This window comes from Salmo salar, chromosome 22 (assembly GCF_965601325.2).
Source record: "Salmo salar chromosome 22, fSalSal1, whole genome shotgun sequence".
Taxonomy (NCBI): Eukaryota; Metazoa; Chordata; class Actinopteri; order Salmoniformes; family Salmonidae; genus Salmo; species Salmo salar.
Genome location: NC_138312.1, coordinates 55,723,716 through 55,745,968, shown reverse-complemented (window position 1 = coordinate 55,745,968; position 22,253 = coordinate 55,723,716). Strand labels below are relative to the sequence as shown.

The window sequence follows — 22,253 nt, the reverse complement described above, 5'->3', positions numbered from 1 at the left end:
TGAACAGCCTTTGCAGATGTATTTCTTACACCTGCAGCACACAGTGTGTGTCTTGGCGTCCTTCTTGGGTGGGCAAAGCTGACACCTCTTCCTCTTACTTGCCCCTAGCGTGGGGGTGTCAGAGGCGGCCGGGCAAGCGGCGTGCTCCCGGGCTTGTGGATGAGCCGCGGCAGTAGCACTCTGTAGGACTTTGACAAGTGCGGACGCCGCTTCGGTACGGGGGAGACGCTGCCTTCTTTGGATCAATGGCTTCACAAGGGCCTTTCCCAGCTGCTCCAGGAACAACCTCCTCTTGTTCCGCTTCCGAGGCATCCATTCGGGCTTGATCTCTTGCCATATGACAAAGGCGTTGTAGGAGGATACTTCGAGTATGTTGTGGAAGATGACTAGGGGCCAGCGGGCAGTCATCCGTCTGCAGCTGTAGGTTCCGACCACCTTGTCTAGGTTGTCAACGCCGCCCTTGTTGCAGTTGTAGTCTAGGATGAGGGCCGGCTTCCTGTTGCGGCGATCGCTAACGTCGGCCTCTGTGTGCAGCATGCTCAGAAGTAGCATGTTCTTATTTCTCTTTGCCAGGTAGGACACTACTGGCGGTGGGCGTGAAGGCGAACCTCGAGGACAAGACCTATCTGCCCTTTGACTGGAGCAGCGTGGGAGGGAGCTCGGGCTTGTTCTTTCGCACCGTGCCGACCATGGTGAGGTTCCTCTCGAGGAGCCGCTGTCCGAGTTTGTAGGAGGTGAAGAAATTGTCACAGGTGACATTGTGACCACTGCGCAGTCCCTTTGTCAGATCGAGGACGACTCGCGCACCCTTGTTCTTCTCGGGGCCTCTGCTGGCCGCCTTACCGGTGTAGACTTGCATCTTCCAAGCGTAGCTGGACCTGGCATCGCAGGCCACCCACGACTTGATGCCGTATTTGGCTGGCTTGCTGGGAATGTACTGTCGGAAAGGGCAGCGTCCTTTTTGGAGAGGGAGAAGAGATTAGCAGCGTCATTACTGGCTCTTCATTGGGGCGCATGGCGTTTATGTTAACCGCCGCCTCCACTGCTGCTACTGCTACTGCTGCTACTACTGCTGCTGCTGCTACTACTACTGCCTCTCTACACACACATACACAGATACATAGACAGTACCTCTGAACGGGACCAGTTGTTTGTCCACTGTCAAGTCAGGCCCTGGGTTTTCGAGGGCCGGCAGCCGCTCCTCCCACAGGTTCCAGACCTCTCTTATGGACGCGAGTCTGTCGGTGGCGAGTCTCGCGGGTCTCGACTGGCGGTCGTCGAATCGCAGCAGCCTCGAGTACTTGTGAAAGACCTTGAGCGGCATGGTGGCGCGGAACACGGTCCTGCCTCTCTGTGTCACACAGGCTGGCCGCAGCCTCACCTCGGGACCTATAGACGCCCGCTAGGATTAGCAGCCCTATGTAGGCACGCAGGTCGGTGGAGTCCATGGCTCGTCAGCCGTCGCCGTATTTTCTCACCGCCTGCAGATTTGTCATGTCCACAATTATCCTTTCTATCGCTGGTGTGACAAACAGCTGGAAGGTGGACGCGATGTCGAGCGCATGTGAGACGGCGTAGGCCATGGAGCCCGGCGTCACGGCGGGGCCAGGGTGGCAGATCGGCCGGGGCCGGTCTCGGCTGCTGCGATAGGCCACGGAGGACCATTTGATTTTGCCGTTTTTTGACAGCAACGTCTCTCGCTCGACCTCTCTCCCTCTCTCTATTCCTCTCGCTCGCTCTGTTGCTCGCTCTATTTCCAGCTTGCCCCCTCTCCCTCTCTCTATTCCTCTCGCTCCCTCTGTCGCTCGCTCTATTTCCAGCTCGCCCTCTCTCACTCTCTCTATTCCTCTCCCTGGCTCTGTTTCCCTCTCACCCTCTCTCACTCTCTCTATTCCTCTCCCTGGCTCTGTTTCTCGCTCGACCTCTCTCCCTCTCTCTATTCCTCTCGCTCGCTCTGTTTCCAGCTCGCCCTCTCTCACTCTCTCTATTCCTCTCCCTGGCTCTGTTTCTCGCTCGACCTCTCTCCTTCTCTCTATTCCTCTCGCTCGCTCTGTTTCCAGCTCGCCCTCTCTCACTCTCTCTATTCCTCTCCCTACATCTCCCTCTCCCTCTCCCTCCGAAGAGGAGCATGACTGCGACGGGTCCTCGGCCTCGCTCTCGGGGTAGTATTTTTCGCCGTCTTCATCTTCCGAAACCTCCTCCTCCTCTTCCGAGTCACACGACTCTTCTTCCTGGTCCACACTGGAGAATATCTGTTCAAGGACCTGCGCTGCGGTGAAATGCACGGTCATGGTGACCCAGGGTCCACTCCTTGGTCTCAAACATATACTATGCCCACATACTCTTGTAGGGGAACAGAGACCACCGCCAACACCGCCACCACAATGACCAGGGCAAGCGCCGCTGACCACATTAGTAGCCTCTCTACACGGCCCGCCGCTCAGCCCCTGTTGCACCACTGTCCACAACTCATAACGATGCCCCGGGTCACTCTGACCCCACACGGACACAGGGAAACAACTCATAACGCTGCCCCGGATCACTCTGACCCCACACAGACACAGGGAAACAACTCATAACGCTGCCCCGGGTCACTCTGACCCCGCCAAGACACAGGGAAACAACTCATAATGCTGCCCCGGGTCACTCTGACCCCACACAGACAGAGGGAAACAACTCATAACGCTGCCCCGGGTCACTCTGACCCCGCCAAGACTACAGGAGGGTTATAGAGAGTGCTCCTAATCTCAGCTTGTTACCTGTATAAAAGACACCTGTCTACAGAATCAGATTCCAAACTCTCCACCATGGCCAAGACCAAAGAGCTCTCCAAGGATGTCAGGGACAAGATTGTAGACCTACACAAGGCTGGAATGGGCTACAAGACCATCGCCAAGCAGCTTGGTGAGAAGGTGACAACAGTTGGTGCGATTATTCTCAAATTGAAGAAATACAAAAGAACTGTCAATCTCCCTCGGCGTGGGGCTCCATGCAGATCTCACCCTGTGTAGTTACAATGATCATGAAAACGGTGAGGAATCAGCCCAGAACTACACGGGAGGATCTTGTCAATGATTTCAAGGCAGCTGGGACCATAGTCACCAAGAAAACAATTGGTAACACACTACGCCGTGAAGGACTGAAATCCTGCAGCGCCCGCAAGGTCCCCCTGCTCAAGAAAGCACATATACATGCCCGTCTGATGTTTGCCAATGAACATCTGAATGATTCAGAGAACAACTGGGTGAAAGTGTTGTGGTCAGATGAAACCAAAATGGAGCTCTTTAGCATCAATTCAACTCGCTGTGTTTGGAGGAGGAGGAATGCTGCCTATGACCCCAAGAACACCATCCCCACTGTCAAACATGGAGGTGGAAACATTATGCTTTGGGGATGTTTTTCTGCTAAGGGGACAGGACAACTTCACCGCATCAAAGGGACGATGGACGGGGCCATGTACCGTCAAATCTCAGGTGAGAACCTCCTTCCCTCAGCCAGGGCATTGTAAATGGGTCGTGGATGAGTATTCCAGCATGACAATGACCCAAAACACACGGCCAAGGCAACAAAGGAGTGGCTCAAGAAGAAGCACATTATGGTCCTGGAGTGGTCTAGCCAGTCTCCAGACCTTAATCCCATAGAAAATCTGTGGAGGGAGCTGAAGGTTCGAGTTGCCAAACGTCAGCCTTGAAACCTTAATGGCTTTGAGAAGATCTACAAAGAGGAGTAGGACAAAATCCCTCCTGAGATGTGTGGAAACCTGGTGGCCAACTACAAGAAACATCTGACCTCTATTATTGCCAACAAGGGTTTTGCCATCAAGTACTAAGTCATGTTTTGCAGAGGGGTCAAACACTTATTCCCCTCATTAAAATGCAAATCAATTTATAACATTTTTGACATGCGTTTTTCTGGATTTTTTTGTTGTTATTCTGTCTCTCACTGTTCAAATAAACCTACCATTAAAATTATAGACTGATCATTTCTTTGTCAGTGGCAAACGTACAAAATCAGCAGGGGATCAAATACTTTTTTCCCTCACTGTACGTACGTACGGTCACTGTGGGAACGTCGTCATTGACACACTTGACTGATGTGGTAAACTCCTCAATGTTGTCGGATGAATCCTGGACCATATTCCAGTCTGTGCTAGCGGAACAGTCCTGTAGCTTAGCATCCACTTCATCGGACCACTTCCGTATTGAGCTGGTACTTCCTGTTTGAGTTTTTGCTTGTAAGCAGGAATCAAGAGGATAGAGTTATGGTCAGATTTGCCACATGGAGGGTGTGGGAGAGCTTTGTATACATCTCTGTGTGTGGAGTAAAGGTGATCTAGAGTTTATTTGCCTCTAGTTGCACAGGTGACATGCTGGTTAAAATGAGGTAAGACAGATTTCAGTTTCCCTGCATTAAAATCACCCGCCACTAGGAGCGCCGCCTCTGGATGTGCATTTTCTTGTTTGCTTATGGCCCTATACAGCTTGTTGAGTCTTAGTGCCGACATTGGTTTGTGGTGATAAATAAATAGTATAAGCTATACTAACTCAGGCAAGTAGAACCTCAAGACTTCCTTAATGTTAGAGATTGCGCACCTCCCCCTTAACCTTACCCGAAGCTGCATATTATCCATGTCCTTATTCAGACATGACCCTGAGAAATCTAGGATATTACAGTTCTTCAGGTCCGTTGATAGGATAGTCTCAAACGGAGCTCATCCAGTTTATTTTCTGGTGATTTTACGTTCACCAATAGATTGGAGAGTAGAGGCGATTTATTTAATCGCCGACATAGTCTTGTCAAGGAGCCCACTCGTTTGCCTCTCTTGCGCTGTCGCTTTTGATTCCTTGGGATTAGGGCTTGGTCCAGAATGAGTGGTACATCCACAGCTGCCGACTCGTTGAAGTAGAAATCTTCATCCAAATCGAGGTTAGTCATCGCTGTTCTGATGTCCAGAAGCTGTGGCTTAAATATTATGTACAAAAAAAAAGGTAAAATCAGCATAAAAAATCCCACAAAATATCAGAATTGGTCAGGAGCCTGTAAAATGGCAGCTACCCACCGCAGCGCCATCTTCAACCATGATGACCACTTCATCTAACATGTCACATGTGTTCTGTTTTCTTCCTGTCTTGACTGAGATACACCAGCCGGCTCCACAGTGATGACATCCTAAATGTACGTACTACTTCATCTAACATGTAACATTTAACACGTGCACCTTCCTGTGTTGTCACAGATACACCAGCCAGCCTCATAGTGACGGCATCATGCTAGACCACGAGGACAGTTTCTGGTGTCAGGCCCTGGAAGACTTGGAGACCTGTGGACAGTCTGAGCTGCTCAGAGAGATAGAGGTATTACTACAGTAACTGACCTGGGTCAATTAAGACAATCAACTGTCTCTGAACCTTTAAAAACGGAGGAATCTGCCACACACCTCACAAGGAAGATAAGAGACTGAACAAAAGTGAAGAAAAGGTCCTGCATACTTAGATCCATGTAAATTCCAATGGGGAAAGGTTTCTCTGTGTACCAATAAGACCAAAGAGCACAATTTGACAGTACAGGAAGTTGCAGGAATACAGTGGCACACATACTGAACATCCAGGTGTCTATTTGTTATTCCACTCCTGCTGCTGGTGTCCTGTTGTGTTGGGCCTAGCATGGTCACAGTAACATAGAGACATTCTTGGAAAGACTGCATACTAACAAACAATGTATGCTAGTTCTGTCCTTGAACTGTTCTTGTCTATTGATGTTCTGTATTATGTCATGTTTCATGTTTTGTGTGGACCCCAGGAAGAGTAGCTGCTGCTTTTGCAACAGCTAATGGGGATCCTAATAAAACGCCAAAATACCACAGGAACTATTTAAGCAATAAGGCCCAAGGGTTTGGTATATGGCCAATATTCCACGGCTAAGGGCTTTTCTTATGCGCAACGCGTAGTGCCTGGATACAGCCCTTAGCCGTGTTATATTGGCCATATACCACAAACTCCCAAGGTGCGTTATTGCTATTATAAACTGGTTACCAATGCTTTGTCGTACCCGTGGTATACAATCTGATATACCATGTCTGTCAGCCAATCAGCATTCAGGGCTCGACCACCCAGTTTATTATAAAAAATATAGCCTGGATCTGTTTCTGTACCTATATTAGGATGTCAATAAAAAGACAGGTGGACATCGACAATTTTTAGTTTCTGCTCGCATCTTCAGACCACAGCTGGAAACTGCTTTGGTCGTTACAGCAGTATAATGTTATTCCAGCATATTAGTCTACAGTTCCCAGTATAATGTTATTCCAGCATGTTAGTCTACAGTTTCCAGTATAATGTTATTCCAGCATGTTAGTCTACAGTTCCCAGTATAATGTTATTCCAGCATGTTATTCTACAGTTTCCAGGATAATGTTATTCCAGCATGTTAGTCTACAGTTTCCAGTATAATGTTATTCCAGCATGTTAGTCTACAGTTCCCAGTATAATGTTATTCCAGCATGTTAGTCTACAGTTCCCAGTATAATGTTATTCCAGCATGTTAGTCTACAGTTCTCAGTATAATGTTATTCCAGCATGTTAGTCTACAGCTCCCATTATTATGTTATTCCAGCATGTTAGTCTACAGTTCCCAGTATAATGTTATTCCAGCATGTTAGTCTACAGTTCCCAGTATAATGTTATTCCAGCATGTTAGTCTACAGCTCCCAGTATAATGTTATTTCAGCATGTTAGTCTACAGTTTCCAGTATAATGTTATTCCAGCATGTTAGTCTACAGTTCCCAATATAATGTTATTCCAGCATGTAAGTCTACAGTTCTCAGTATAATGTTATTCCAGCATGTTAGTCTACAGTTTCCAGTATAATGTTATTCCAGCATGTTAGTCTACAGTTCCCAATATAATGTTATTCCAGCATGTTAGTCTACAGTTCCCAATATAATGTTATTCCGGCATGTGAGCCTACAGTTCCCAATATAATGTTATTCCAGCATGTTAGTCTACAGTTTCCAGTATAATGTTATTCCAGCATGTTAGTCTACAGTTCCCAATATAATGTTATTCCAGCATGTTAGTCTACAGTTCTCAGTATAATGTTATTCCAGCATGTTAGTCTACAGTTTCCAGTATAATGTTATTCCAGCATGTGAGTCTACAGTTTCCAGTATAATGTTATTCCAGCATGTTAGTCTACAGTTTCCAGTATAATGTTATTCCAGCATGTTAGTCTACAGTTCTCAGTATAATGTTATTCCAGCATGTTAGTCTACAGTTCTCAGTATAATGTTATTCCAGCATGTTAGTCTACAGTTTCCAGTATAATGTTATTCCAGCATGTTAGTCTACAGTTTCCAGTATAATGTTATTCCAGCATGTTAGTCTACAGTTTCCAGTATAATGTTATTCCAGCATGTTAGTCTACAGTTCCCAGTATAATGTTATTCCAGCATGTTAGTCTACAGTTCCCAGTATAATGTTATTCCAGCATGTTAGTCTACAGTTCCCAGTATAATGTTATTCCAGCATGTTAGTCTACAGTTCCCAGTATAATGTTATTCCAGCATGTTAGTCTACAGTTCCCAGTATAATGTTATTCCAGCATGTTAGTCTACAGTTCCCAGTATAATGTTATTCCAGCATGTTAGTCTACAGTTCCCAGTGGTCCCATACACATGATATATTTACAGACTGGGGATGCGTCCCAAATGACACCCTATTTACTATGTAGTGCACTACTCTTGGCCAGAGACCTATGGACCCTGGTAGTGCCCTAAATTGGCAATAAGGCGTGATTTGTGAAGCATCCTGAGGAACTTTGTGGAGTCCATTATAAATGTGCTGAAACCCCTCCAGTAGCTTCCTTGCCAGGTACTGGAGTCTCAGTCTGCAGTGTGTTCTATTTTAATGTCAGTGGAAAACAGAATTTACATGACTTTATTAAGTGTTATAAGACATAGGAGTGGTCAAATGTGTTGCTATTTAAGGGGTCCGGGTGTCTTGGCTTTTCTACTCTTCTCTGCTCTACTCTACTCTATACTCTACTATACTCTACTGTTCTCTTTTCTACTCTACTCTACTCTGCTCTACTCTCCTCTACTGTTCTCTACTCTACTCTATACTCTACTATACTCTACTGTTCTCTTTTCTACTCTACTCTACTCTGCTCTACTCTCCTCTCCTCTACTGTTCTCTACTCTACTCTGCTTTACTCTCCTCCACTGTTCTCTACTCGACTCTGCTCGACTCTACTTTTCTCTACTTTGCTATGCTCTGCTCTATGCTCTACTATTCTCTACTCTATTCTACTCTGCTCTACTCTACTTTGCTATGATTTACAATGCGCTACTCTACTTTACTATGCTCTACTCTACTCTATACTCTACTATACTCTACTGTTCTCTACTCTACTCTACTCTGCTCTACTCTCCTCTACTGTTCTCTACTCTACTCTGCTCTACTCTACTTTGCTCTACTTTGCTATGCTCTGCTCTATGCTCTACTATTCTCTACTCTACTCTACTCTGCTCTACTCTACTTTGCTATGCTCTGCTCTATGCTCTACTATTCTCTACTCTACTCTGCTCTACTCTACTTTGCTATGATTTACAATGCTCTACTCTACTTTAATATGCTCTACTCTACTCTACTCTACTCTACTCTACCTCTCGTACTCTACTCTACTCTACTCTACTCTGTACTCTACTCTACTCTGTACTCTACTCTGCTCTCTACTCTACTCTACTATGCACTCTACTCTGTACTCTGCTCTCTACTCTACTGTGTACTCTACTCTGTACTCTACTCTACTCTACTATGTACTCTACTCTACTCTACTATGTACTCTACTCTGTACTCTACTCTACTCTGTACTCTACTCTACTCTACTCTGTACTCTACTCTACTCTGTACTCTACTCTACTCTGTACTCTACTCTACTCTGTACTCGACTCTAGTCTACTCTACTCTCTACTCTACTCTGTACTCTACTCTGCTCTCTACTCTACTCTACTATGCACTCTACTATGCACTCTACTCTGTACTCTACTCTGTTCTCTACTCTACTCTGTACTCTACTCTGTACTCTACTCTACTCTACTCTACTCTACTCTACTCTACTATGTACTCTACTCTACTCTACTATGTACTCTACTCTGTACTCTACTCTACTCTACTCTGTACTCTATGATGCACTCTACTCTGTACTCAACTCTACTCTGTACTCTACTCTGTACTCTCCTCTGTACTCTACTCTGTACTCTACTCTACTCTACTCTCTACTCTACTCTACTCTGTACTCTACTCTACTCTTTACTCTTTACTCTACTCTGTACTCTACTCTACTCTACTATGTACTCTACTCTGTACTCTACTCTACTCTCTACTTTACTCTGTACTCGACTCTGCTCTGTACACGACTCTGCTCTGTACTCGACTCTACTCTACTCTACTCTGTACTCTACTCTGTACTCTACTATGTACTCTACTGTGTACTCTACTCTGTACTCTACTTTGCTCTCTACTCTACTCTGTACTCTACTTTGTACTCTGTACTCTACTCTACTCTACTCTGTACTCTACTCTGTACTCTACTCTACTATGTACTCTACACTCTACTCTACTCTACTCTCTACTCTACTTTACTCTGTACTCGACTCTGCTCTGTACTCGACTCTACTCTACTCTACTATGCACTCTACTCTGTACTCTACTCTGTACTCTACTCTACTCTACTATGTACTCTACTCTGTACTCTACTCTACTATGTACTCTACTCTGTACTCTACTCTACTCTACTCTGTACTCTATGCTGCACTCTACTCTGTACTCAACTCTACTATGAACTCTACTCTGTACTCTACTCTACTCTGTACTCTACTCTACTCTACTATGTACTCTACTCTGTACTCTACTCTGCTCTGTACTATACCCTACTCTACTCTGTACTCTACTCTGTACTCTACTCTATTCTACTATGTACTCTACTCTCTACTCTCTACTCTGTACTCTACTCTGTACTCTACTCTACTCTTCTCTGTACTCTACTCTGTACTCTACTCTCTACTCTACTTTACTCTGTACTCGACTCTGCTCTGTACTCGACTCTACTCTACTCTACTATGCACTCTACTCTGTACTCTACTCTACTCTGTACTCTACTCTACTCTACTATGTACTCTACTCTGTACTCTACTCTACTATGTACTCTACTCTGTACTCTACTCTACTCTGTACTCTATGCTGCACTCTACTCTGTACTCAACTCTACTATGAACTCTACTCTGTACTCTACTCTACTCTGTACTCTACTCTACTCTACTATGTACTCTACTCTGTACTCTACTCTGCTCTGTACTATACCCTACTCTACTCTGTACTCTACTCTGTACTCTACTCTATTCTACTATGTACTCTACTCTCTACTCTCTACTCTGTACTCTACTCTGTACTCTACTCTACTCTTCTCTGTACTCTACTATGTACTCTACTCTGCTCTACTCTACTCTACTATGCTCTACTATGTACTCTACTCTACTCTGCTATGCTCTACTCTGTACTCTACACTACTCTACTCTACTGTACTCTACTATGCTCTACTCTGTACTCTACTGTACTCTACTGTACTCTACTCTGTGCTCTACTATGTACTCTACTCTACTCTACTCTGTACTCTACTATGTACTTTACTCTACTCTACTCTACTATGCTCTACTATGTACTCTACTCTCTACTCTGAACTCTAATCTCTGCTCTACTCTACTCTACTCTACTCTACTCTGTACTCTACTCTACTCTTCTCTGTACTCTACTCTACTCTGTACTCTACTATGTACTGTACTCTACTCTACTATGCTCTACTCTGTACTCTACTCTACTCTGTACTCTACTCTGCTCTACTCTACTCTACTATGCTCTACTCTGCACTCTACTATACTCTACTATGTACTTTACTCTACTCTCTACTCTACTCTACTCTACTCTGCACTCTACACTACTCTACTGTACTCTACTATGCTCTACTCTGAACTCTACTCTACTCTGTACTCTACTCTGCTCTGCTCTACTCTACTGTACTCTACTATGCTCTACTCAGTACTCTACTGTACTCTACTTTACTCTGAACTCTACTCTGCTCTACTATGTACTCTACTCTACTCTGTACTCTACTCTACTCTACTCTGTACTCTACTATGTACTCTATTCTACTCCACTCTACTCTGTACTCTACTCTACTCTACTCTACTATGTATTCTACTCTACTCTGTACTCTTCTCTACTCTACTCTACTCTACTATGCTCTACTCCGTACTCTACTATACTCTACTATGTACTTTACTCTACTCTCTACTATACTCTACTCTACTCTACTCTACTCTGCACTCTACACTACTCTACTGTACTCTACTATGCTCTACTCTGAACTCTACTGTACTCTACTATGCTCTACTCTGTACTCTACTGTACTCTACTTTACTCTGAACTCTACTCTGCTCTACTATGTACTCTACTCTACTCTGTACTCTACTCTACTCTGTACTCTACTATGTACTCTACTCTACTCCACTCTACTCTGTACTCTACTCTACTCTACTCTACTATGCTCTACTATGTACTCTACTCTACTCTGTACTCTTCTCTACTCTACTCTACTCTACTCTGTACTCTACTCTACTCTGTACTCTTCTCTACTCTACTATGTACTCTAATCTGTACTCTACTCTACTCTACTATGCTCTACTCTGTACTCTACTCTACTCTACTCTACTCTACTTTCTCTCTGTAGGCATCCATCATGACAGGCAGTGCCATCAGTATTGGGGTGGATGGTAACAAGTCCCATAACGTCTCCCACCCTGGGGACCCCGTCAGCCAGCCCCGCGTCAGCCCTCTACGGAGGAGCTCCCTCCTGCACCACGATGCGAAGACACACCTGCACCAGGAGGTCCACCTCCACCAGGAGGCCCATCTGCCCCCGGAGGCCCAGCTCCTGCACCACGAGGCCAGGACCCAGCTGCATCATGAGGCCAAGGCCAAGAACACACTCCGGGTGTCTGAGAAGACCTGGGAATCCCGCAGAATCAAGGAGGAGATGCAGGAGATCTTGTCCCCGACCCCTCTTGAGCTACACAAGGTGACTAATGTACCCACCATGCAGGGCTCTCCAACCCTGTTCCTGGAGAACTGCCGTCCCATAGGATTTCACTCCAACTCTGTTCCTGGAGAACTGCCGTCCCGTAGGATTTCACTCCAACCCTGTTCCTGGAGAGCTGGTGCCCTGTAGGATTTCACTCCAACCCTGTTCCTGGAGAGCTGGCGCCCTGTAGGATTTCACTCCAACCCTGTTCCTGGAGAGCTGGCGCCCTGTAGGATTCCACTCCAACCCTGTTTCTGGAGAGCTGCCGTCCCGTAGGATTTCACTCCAACCCTGTTCCTGGAGAGCTGCCGTCCCGTAGGATTTCACTCCAACCCTAATCAAGCGCACTTGATTCTTATAATTAGTTGGTTGATTATCTGAATCGACTGGCGTTGGAGTGTAAACCTACAAGAGGGCAGCTCTCCAGGGACAGGGTTGGAGTTAAAACCTACAGGAAAGGGAAATGGGGATACCTAGTCAGTGACTACGGTAACCGTGGGTTACCTGCCTTGCTCAGGAGGGTAGCTCTCCAGGAACAGGGTTGGAGTTAAAACCTACAGGAGGGTAGCTCTCCAGGAACAGGGTGGGAGTTAAAACCTACAGGAGGGTAGCTTTCCAGGAACAGGGTTGGAGTTAAAACCTACAGGAGGGTAGCTCTCCAGGAACAGGGTTGGAGTTAAAACCTACAGGAGGGTAGCTCTCCAGTAACAGGGTGGGAGTTAAAACCTACAGGAGGGTAGCTCTCCAGGAACAGGGTTGGAGTTAAAACCTACAGGAGGGTAGCTCTCCAGGAACAGGGTGGGAGTTAAAACCTACAGGAGGGTAGCTCTCCAGAAACAGGGTTAAAGAGCACTGCACCACGGCAACCTGACTGACTTGACGTTTATGACTTGACTCCACCATAATCTGTTGTTCCTTCCTGTTGGGGTCTAGACAGTGTACAGTAATAGACCACAGTAATCAATAATATATCAATACATACATTATTGACTAACAACACTCTAATGTATTGATTGGCTTGTGCACCCTGCTCTTCACTGCCTGCTGTAGTAGGTTTTCTCAATAGCACTGGTCTTGCCAATAGCGGCTCTTTCTGAGGAAGGTTTTACTTGCGAAGATCGTGATGCTGAATACACTTATTGTACAATACTGCAAGTCACAGAATAAGAGTGCCTGCTAAATGCAGGCTTCACATCCCTCAGAGGTAAAGGTTGAACCATAGCCACCACCCTAGTCTGTCATTGGCTTTAGTTAGCATTTTAAGTATATGTTCAACCATCCCAAAGCCCCATTATGTCACAAAGCTGTGCAGCCATGTGTGAAGATGCAGGACATATGAGCAATACTAACAGTGTTAAAGGAGTTATGTGTCCAGCTACATCAAGCTACATAGCTATGTCCAGCAATATCCAGCTATATCCAGCTATGTCCAACTATATCCAGTTATATCCAGTTATATCCAGCTATGTTCAGCTATGTCCAGCTATGTCCAGCTATATTCAGCTATGTCTAGCTATGTCCAGCTATTTCCAGCTATGTCCTTCTATATCCAGCTATATCCAGCTATGTCCAGCTATGTCCAGCTGTGTCTAGATATGTTCAGCAATGTCTAGCTATGTTCAGCTATATCCAGCTATATACAGCTATGTCCAGCTGTGTTCAGTTATGTCTAGCTACGTTCAGCTGTGTCTAGCTTTATCCAGCTATATCCAGCTATATCCAGCTATATCCAGCTAGGTTCAGCAATGTCCAGCTATGTTCAGCAATATCCAGATATGATCAGCTATGTCCAGCTATATCCAGCTACGTCCAGCTATGTCCAGCTGTGTCCAGCTATGTCTAGCTATGTTCAGCAATGTCTAGCTATGTTCAGCTATATCCAGCTATATCCAGCTATGTCCAGCTATATCCAGCTATGTCCAGCTGTGTTCAGCTATGTCTAGCTACGTTCAGCTGTGTCTAGCTTTATCCAGCTATATCCAGCTATGTCCAGCTATGTTCAGCTATGTCTAGCTATATCCAGTTATATCCAGCTATATCCAGCAATGTCCAGCTATATCCAGCTATATCCAGCAATGTCCAGCTATGTCCAGCTATGTCCAGCTATGTCCAGCTATATCCAGCTATGTCCAGCTATATCCAGCTATATCCAGTTATATCCAGCTATGTCCAGTTATGTCCAGCTATGTCTAGTTATATCCGGCTAAATCCAGCTATGTCCAGCTATGTACAGCTATATCCAGCTATATCCAGTTATATCCATCTATGTTCAGCTGTATACAGCTTTGTCCATCTATGTCCAGTTATGTCCAGCTATGTCCAGCTATATCCAGCTATATCCAGTTAAATCCAGCTATTTTCAGCTATGTCCAGCTATGTCCAGCTATATCCAGTTATATCCAGCTATGTTCAGCTATATCAAGCTGTATCCAGCTATGTCCAGCTGTGTCCAGCTATATCTAGCTATGTCCAGCTATTTCCAGCTATGTCCAGCTATATCAAGCTATGTTAAGCTATGTCCAGCTACATCCAGCTGTATCCAGCTATATCCAGCTATGTCCAGCTATGTCCAGCTATATCCAGTTATATCCAGCTATATCCAGCTATATCCAGCTATATCCAGCTACGTTCAGCTACGTCCAGCTGTGTCCAGCTATATCCAGCTATATCCAGCAATGTCCAGCTATATCCAGTTTTATCCAGTTATATCCAGCTATATCCAGCTATATACATCTATGTCCAGCAATATCCAGCTGTTTCAGCTATTTACAGCTATGTCCATCTATGTCCAGTTATGTCCAGCTGTGTCCAGCTATATCCAGCTATATCTAGCTATGTCCAGGTATTTCCAGCTATGTCCAGCTATATCCAGCTATATCCAGCTGTCCAGCTATGTTAAGCTTTGTCCAGCTATATCCAGCTATACCCAGCTATGTCCAGCTATGTCCCGCTTTTTCCAGCTGTGTCCAGCTGTATCCAGCTATTTCCAGCTATGTCCAGCTATATCCAGCTATGTCCAGCTATGTCCAGCTGTGTCCAGCTATGTCAAGCTATGTTCAACAATTTCTAGCTAGGTTCAGCTATATAAAGGTATATCCAGCTATATCCAGGTATATCCAGCTATATCCAGCTATGTACAGCTGTGTTCAGCTATGTCTAGCTACATTCAGCTGTGTCTAGCTTTATCCAGCTATGTCCTGCTATGTTCAGCTATATACAGCAATGTCCATCTATGTCCAGTTAAGTCCAGCTATGTACAGCTATATCCAGCTATGCCCAGCTATATACAGCAATGTCCATCTATGTCCAGCTATATCCAGCTATATCCAGCTACATCCAGCTATGTCCAGCTATATCTAGCTATATCTAGCTATATCCAGCTATGTCCAGCTGTGTCCAGCTATATCCAGCTATATCCAGCAATGTCCAACTATATCCAGCTATGTCCAGCTATGTCCAGCTATGTCCAGCTATGTCCAGCTATGCTTCAGCTATATACAGCTTTGTCCATCTATGTCCAGTTATGTCCAGCTATGTCCAGCTATATCCAGCTATATCCAGCTGTCCAGCTATGTTAAGCTACATCCAGCTATATCCAGCTATGCCCAGCTATATCCAGCTATATCCAGCTGTCCAGCTATGTTTAGCTTTGTCCAGCTATATCCAGCTATGCCCAGCTATATCCAGCTATATCCCGCTTTTTCCAGCTGTGTCCAGCTATATCCAGCTATATCCAGCTATGTCCAGCTATGTCCAGCTGTGTACAGCTATGTCTAGCTATGTTCAGCAATTTCTAGCAATGTTCAGCTATATCCAGGTATATCCAGTTATATCCAGCTATGTCCAGCTATATGCAGTTATATCCAGCTATATCCAGCTATATCCAGCTATGTCCAGCTATATCCAGCTATATTCAGCTATGTCCAGCTATATCCAGTTATATCCAGCTATGTCCAGTTATGTCCAGCTATGTACAGCTATATCCAGCTATATCCAGTTATATCCATCTATGTTCAGCTGTATACAGCTTTGTCCATCTATGTCCAGTTATGTCCAGCTATGTCCAGCTATATCCAGCTATATCCAGTTAAATCCAGCTATTTTCAGCTATGTCCAGCTATGTCCAGCTATATCCAGTTATATCCAGCTATGTTCAGCTATATCAAGCTGTATCCAGCTATGTCCAGCTGTGTCCAGCTATATCTAGCTATGTCCAGCTATTTCCAGCTATGTCCAGCTATATCAAGCTATGTTAAGCTATGTCCAGCTACATCCAGCTGTATCCAGCTATATCCAGTTATATCCAGCTATGTCCAGCTATGTCCAGCTATATCCAGTTATATCCAGCTATATCCAGCTATATCCAGCTATATCCAGCTACGTTCAGCTACGTCCAGCTGTGTCCAGCTATATCCAGCTATATCCAGCAATGTCCAGCTATATCCAGTTTTATCCAGTTATATCCAGCTATATCCAGCTATATACATCTATGTCCAGCAATATCCAGCTGTTTCAGCTATTTACAGCTATGTCCATCTATGTCCAGTTATGTCCAGCTATATCCAGCTATATCTAGCTATGTCCAGGTATTTCCAGCTATGTCCAGCTATATCCAGCTATATCCAGCTGTCCAGCTATGTTAAGCTTTGTCCAGCTATATCCAGCTATGCCCAGCTATGTCCAGCTATGTCCCGCTTTTTCCAGCTGTGTCCAGCTGTATCCAGCTATTTCCAGCTATGTCCAGCTATATCCAGCTATGTCCAGCTATGTCCAGCTGTGTCCAGCTATGTCCAGCTGTGTCCAGCTATGTCAAGCTATGTTCAACAATTTCTAGCTAGGTTCAGCTATATAAAGGTATATCCAGCTATATCCAGTTATATCCAGCTATGTCCAGCTATATGCAGTTATATCCAGCTATATCCAGCTAGATCCAGCTATGTCCAGCTATATCCAGCTATATTCAGATATGTCCAGCTATGTCCAGCTATATCCAGCTATATCCAGCAATGTTCAGCTATATCCAGTTATATCCAGCTATATCCAGCTATGTCCAGCTATATTCAGCTATGTCCAGCTATATCCAGCTAAGCCCAGCTATATACAGCAATGTCCATCTATGTCCAGTTAAGTCCAGCTATGTACAGCTATATCCAGCTATGCCCAGCTATATACAGCAATGTCCATCTATGTCCATCTATGTCCAGCTATATCCAGCTACATCCAGCTATGTCCAGCTATATCTAGCTATATCTAGCTATATCCAGCTATGTCCAGCTGTGTCCAGCTATATCCAGCTATATCCAGCAATGTCCAACTATATCCAGCTATGTCCAGCTATGTCCAGCTATATCCAGCTATGTCCAGCTATGTTCAGCTATATACAGCTTTGTCCATCTATGTCCAGTTATGTCCAGCTATGTCCAGCTATATCCAGCTATATCCAGCTGTCCAGCTATGTTAAGCTACATCCAGCTATATCCAGCTATGCCCAGCTATATCCAGCTATATCCAGCTGTCCAGCTATGTTTAGCTTTGTCCAGCTATATCCAGCTATGCCCAGCTATATCCAGCTATATCCCGCTTTTTCCAGCTGTGTCCAGCTATATCCAGCTATATCCAGCTATGTCCAGCTATGTCCAGCTGTGTACAGCTATGTCTAGCTATGTTCAGCAATTTCTAGCAATGTTCAGCTATATCCAGGTATATCCAGTTATATCCAGTTATATCCAGCTATATCCAGCTATGTCCAGCTATATGCAGTTATATCCAGCTATATCCAGCTATATCCAGCTATGTCCAGCTATATCCAGCTATATTCAGCTATGTCCAGCTATGTCCAGCTATATCCAGCAATGTCCAGCTATGTTCAGCTATGTCCAGCTATATCCAGTTATATCCAGTTATATCCAGCTATGTCCAGCTATATGCAGTTATATCCAGCTATATCCAGCTAGATCCAGCTATGTCCAGCTATATCCAGCTATATTCAGCTATGTCCAGCTATGTCCAGCTATATCCAGCTATATCCAGCAATGTCCAGCTATATCCAGTTATATCCAGCTATATCCAGCTATGTCCATCTATATCCAGCTATGTCCAGCTATATCCAGCTATGTCCAGTTAAGTCCAGCTATGTCCATCTATTTCCAGCTATATCCAGCTACATCCAGCTATGTCCAGCTGTGTTCAGCTATGTTCAGCTATTTCCAGCTATATCCAGTTATATCCAGCTATGTCCAGCTATATCCAGCTATATCCAGCTATATGCAACTATGTCCATCTATGTCCAGTTATGTCCAGCTATGTCCAGCTATATCCAGTTAAATCCAGCTATTTTCAGCTATGTCCAGCTATCTCCAGCTATATCCAGCTATATCCAGCTACATCCAGCTATATCCAGTTATATCCAGCTATGTCCAGCTATATCAAGCTATATCCAGCGATGTCCAGCTATGTCCAGCAATATCCAGCTATGTCCAGCTGTGTCCAGCTGTGTCCAGCTATATCCAGCTATATCCAGCAATGTCCAGCTATATCCAGCTATGTCCAGCTATGTCCAGCTATATCCAGTTATATCCAGCTATGTCCAGCTATATGCAGTTATATCCAGCTATATCCAGCTAGATCCAGCTATGTCCAGCTATATCCAGCTATATTCAGCTATGTCCAGCTATGTCCAGCTATATCCAGCTATATCCAGCAATGTCCAGCTATATCCAGTTATATCCAGCTATATCCAGCTATGTCCATCTATATCCAGCTATGTCCAGCTATATCCAGCTATGCCCAGCTATATACAGCAATGTCCATCTATGTCCAGTTAAGTCCAGCTATGTCCATCTATTTCCAGCTATATCCAGCTACATCCAGCTATGTCCAGCTGTGTTCAGCTATGTTCAGCTATTTCCAGCTATATCCAGTTATATCCAGCTATGTCCAGCTATATCCAGCTATATCCAGCTATATACAACTATGTCCATCTATGTCCAGTTATGTCCAGCTATGTCCAGCTATATCCACTTAAATCCAGCTATTTTCAGCTATGTCCAGCTATCTCCAGCTATATCCAGCTACATCCAGCTATATCCAGTTATATCCAGCTATGTCCAGCTATATCAAGCTATATCCAGCTATGTCCAGCTATGTCCAGCTATGTCCAGCTGTGTCCAGCTATATCCAGCTATATCCAGCAATGTCCAGCTATATCCAGCTATGTCCAGCTATGTCCAGCTGTGTCCAGCTATATCCAGTTATATCCAGCTATGTTCAGCTATATACAGCTTTGTCCAACTATGTCCAGTTATGTCCAGCTATGTCAGCTATATCCAGCTATATCCAGCTGTCCAGCTATGTTAAGCTTTGTCCAGCTATATCCAGTAATGCCCAGCTATATCCAGCTATATCCAGCTGTCCAGCTATGTTAAGCTTTGTCCAGCTATATCCAGCTATGCCCAGCTATATCCAGCTATGTCCCGCTTTTTCCAGCTGTGTCCAGCTATATCCAGCTATTTCCAGCTATGTCCAGCTATATCCAGCTATGTCCAGCTATGTCCAGCTGTGTACAGCTATGTATAGCTATGTTCAGCAATTTCAAGCAATGTTCAGCTATATCCAGGTATATCCAGCTATATCCAGCTATGTACAGCTGTGTTCAGCTATGTCTAGCTACATTCAGCTGTGTCTAGCTTTATCCAGCTATATCCATCTATATCCAGCTATGTCTAGCTACATTCAGCTGTGTCTAGCTTTATCCAGCTATATCCAACTATATCCATGTATATCCAGCTTTTTCCAGCTATGTACAGCTATGTCCAGCTATGTTCAGCTATGTCCAGCTATGTCCAGCTATATCCAGTTATATCCAGCTATGTCCAGCTATATGCAGTTATATCCAGCGAAATCCATCTAGATCCAGCTATGTCCAGCTATATCCAGCTATATTCAGCTATGTCCAGCTATATCCAGCTATATCCAGCTATATACATCTATGTCCAGCAATATCCAGCTGTTTCAGCTATTTACAGCTATGTCCATCTATGTCCAGTTATGTCCAGCTGTGTCCAGCTATATCCAGCTATATCTAGCTATGTCCAGGTATTTCCAGCTATGTCCAGCTATATCCAGCTATATCCAGCTGTCCAGCTATGTTAAGCTTTGTCCAGCTATATCCAGCTATGCCCAGCTATGTCCAGCTTTTTCCAGCTGTGTCCAGCTGTATCCAGCTATTTCCAGCTATGTCCAGCTATATCCAGCTATGTCCAGCTATGTCCAGCTGTGTCCAGCTATGTCAAGCTATGTTCAACAATTTCTAGCTAGGTTCAGCTATATAAAGGTATATCCAGCTATATCCAGGTATATCCAGCTATATCCAGCTATGTACAGCTGTGTTCAGCTATGTCTAGCTACATTCAGCTGTGTCTAGCTTTATCCAGCTATATCCAGGTATGTCCTGCTATGTTCAGCTATGTCCAGCTATGTTCAGCTATGTCCAGCTATATCCAGTTATATCCAGTTATATCCAGCTATGTCCAGCTATATGCAGTTATATCCAGCTATATCCAGCTAGATCCAGCTATGTCCAGCTATATCCAGCTATATTCAGATATGTCCAGCTATGTCCAGCTATATCCAGCTATATCCAGCAATGTTCAGCTATATCCAGTTATATCCAGCTATATCCAGCTATGTCCAGCTATATTCAGCTATGTCCAGCTATATCCAGCTAAGCCCAGCTATATACAGCAATGTCCATCTATGTCCAATTAAGTCCAGCTATGTACAGCTATATCCAGCTATGCCCAGCTATATACAGCAATGTCCATCTATGTCCAGTTAAGTCCAGCTATGTCCAGCTATATCCAGCTATATCCAGCTACATCCAGCTATGTCCAGCTATATCTAGCTATATCTAGCTATATCCAGCTATGTCCAGCTGTGTCCAGCTATATCCAGCTATATCCAGCAATGTCCAACTATATCCAGCTATGTCCAGCTATATCCAGTTATATCCAGCTATGTTCAGCTATATACAGCTTTGTCCATCTATGTCCAGTTATGTCCAGCTATATCCAGCTGTCCAGCTATGTTAAGCTACATCCAGCTATATCCAGCTATGCCCAGCTATATCCAGCTATGTTTAGCTTTGTCCAGCTATATCCAGCTATGCCCAGCTATATCCAGCTATATCCCTCTTTTTCCAGCTGTGTCCAGCTATATCCAGCTATATCCAGCTATGTCCAGCTATGTCCAGCTATGTCCAGCTGTGTACAGCTATGTCTAGCTATGTTCAGCAATTTCTAGCAATGTTCAGCTATATCCAGGTATATCCAGCTATGTACAGCTATGTTCAGCTATGTCCAGCTATATCCAGTTATATCCAGTTATATCCAGCTATGTCCAGCTATATGCAGCTATATCCAGCTATATCCAGCTAGATCCAGCTATGTCCAGCTATATCCAGCTATATCCAGCTATATTCAGCTATGTCCAGCTATGTCCAGCTATATCCAGCTATATCCAGCAATGTCCAGCTATATCCAGTTATGTCCATCTATATCCAGCTATGTCCAGCTATATCCAGCTATGCCCAACTATATACAGCAATGTCCATCTATGTCCAGTTAAGTCCATCTATATCCAGTTAAATCCAGCTATTTTCAGCTATCTCCAGCTATCTCCAGCTATCTCCAGCTATCTCCAGCTATATCCAGCTATATCCAGCTATATCCAGCTATGTCCAGCTATATCAAGCTATATCCAGCTATGTCCAGCTATGTCCAGCTATGTCCAGCTATATCAAGCTATATCCAGCTATGTCCAGCTATATCCAGCAATGTCCAGCTATATCCAGCTATGTCCAGCTATGTCCAGCTGTGTCCAGCTATATCCAGTTATATCCAGCTATGTTCAGCTATATACAGCTTTGTCCAACTATGTCCAGTTATGTCCAGCTATGTCAGCTATATCCAGCTATATCCAGCTGTCCAGCTATGTTAAGCTTTGTCCAGCTATATCCAGCAATGCCCAGCTATATCCAGCTATATCCAGCTATGCCCAGCTATATCCAGCTATGTCCCGCTTTTTCCAGCTGTGTCCAGCTATTTCCAGCTATGTCCAGCTA

At 44.6% G+C, this 22,253-nt stretch overlaps 1 protein-coding gene across 1 annotated transcript in view; it reads left to right on the top strand.

Moving 5' to 3' along the window:
• The window catches only part of grip2b (glutamate receptor interacting protein 2b), a 202,976-nt gene that overhangs the window by 163,565 nt on the left and 17,158 nt on the right, over positions 1-22,253 (top strand). The window contains 2 exon segments of the mRNA XM_082967512.1: positions 5,237-5,354; positions 11,783-12,130. Coding sequence (XP_082823638.1) covers positions 5,237-5,354; positions 11,783-12,130 — 466 coding nt within the window.